This window comes from Nanorana parkeri, unplaced genomic scaffold, assembly GCF_000935625.1.
Source record: "Nanorana parkeri isolate BGI_ZX_2015 unplaced genomic scaffold, ASM93562v1 scaffold1483, whole genome shotgun sequence".
Lineage (NCBI taxonomy): Eukaryota > Metazoa > Chordata > Amphibia > Anura > Dicroglossidae > Nanorana > Nanorana parkeri.
Genome location: NW_017307751.1, coordinates 71904 through 72377, shown reverse-complemented (window position 1 = coordinate 72377; position 474 = coordinate 71904). Strand labels below are relative to the sequence as shown.

Genomic DNA, 474 nt, shown 5'->3' with positions numbered 1-474 from the left:
TATATATTGTATACATATACTGTGTATATATATTTATATACATATGTATAAACATATTTATATAGAGAGATAGATATAGATATCAACATATTTTTTTTAACACTTGTGAAAGTAAAATGTAAGCAATGGTTGAAGATACAGGGGGGGCGGGGTGGATCTAGAACTTCTGCTAAGAGTTGGGATGAGAATACAAACTAATATTCCGGTTGGTAACTTATAATAAAAAAAGTTGTGAGACAGCAAGCAGTTGGAGTGGAGAGAGATGGACATGGAGGTAAAGTCTACAGAGACATGAGTTAGCTCTTACCACGTAAGAGGGGAATCCAGCTGGGTCACTAGAGTATGGCAGAGGGCTGCTGAAGCCAGTGGCCGTCTGGGCGCTGAAGGCAGCTGATCCCGGGTAAGGACTAAAGGCAGAGCCGGACGAAGACCTGGCCAGTTCGTCGCTTCTAGGGGCGGCCAGCGCTGAGGCCC

At 43.7% G+C, this 474-nt stretch overlaps 1 protein-coding gene across 1 annotated transcript in view; it reads right to left on the bottom strand.

The window, feature by feature from the left end:
• IRX2 (iroquois homeobox 2) overlaps window positions 1–474 on the bottom strand; it is a 55740-nt gene that overhangs the window by 5511 nt on the left and 49755 nt on the right. The window contains exon 3 of the mRNA XM_018570235.1: window positions 308–472. Coding sequence (XP_018425737.1) covers window positions 308–472 — 165 coding nt within the window. The remainder of the gene's footprint in view (window positions 1–307; window positions 473–474) is intronic.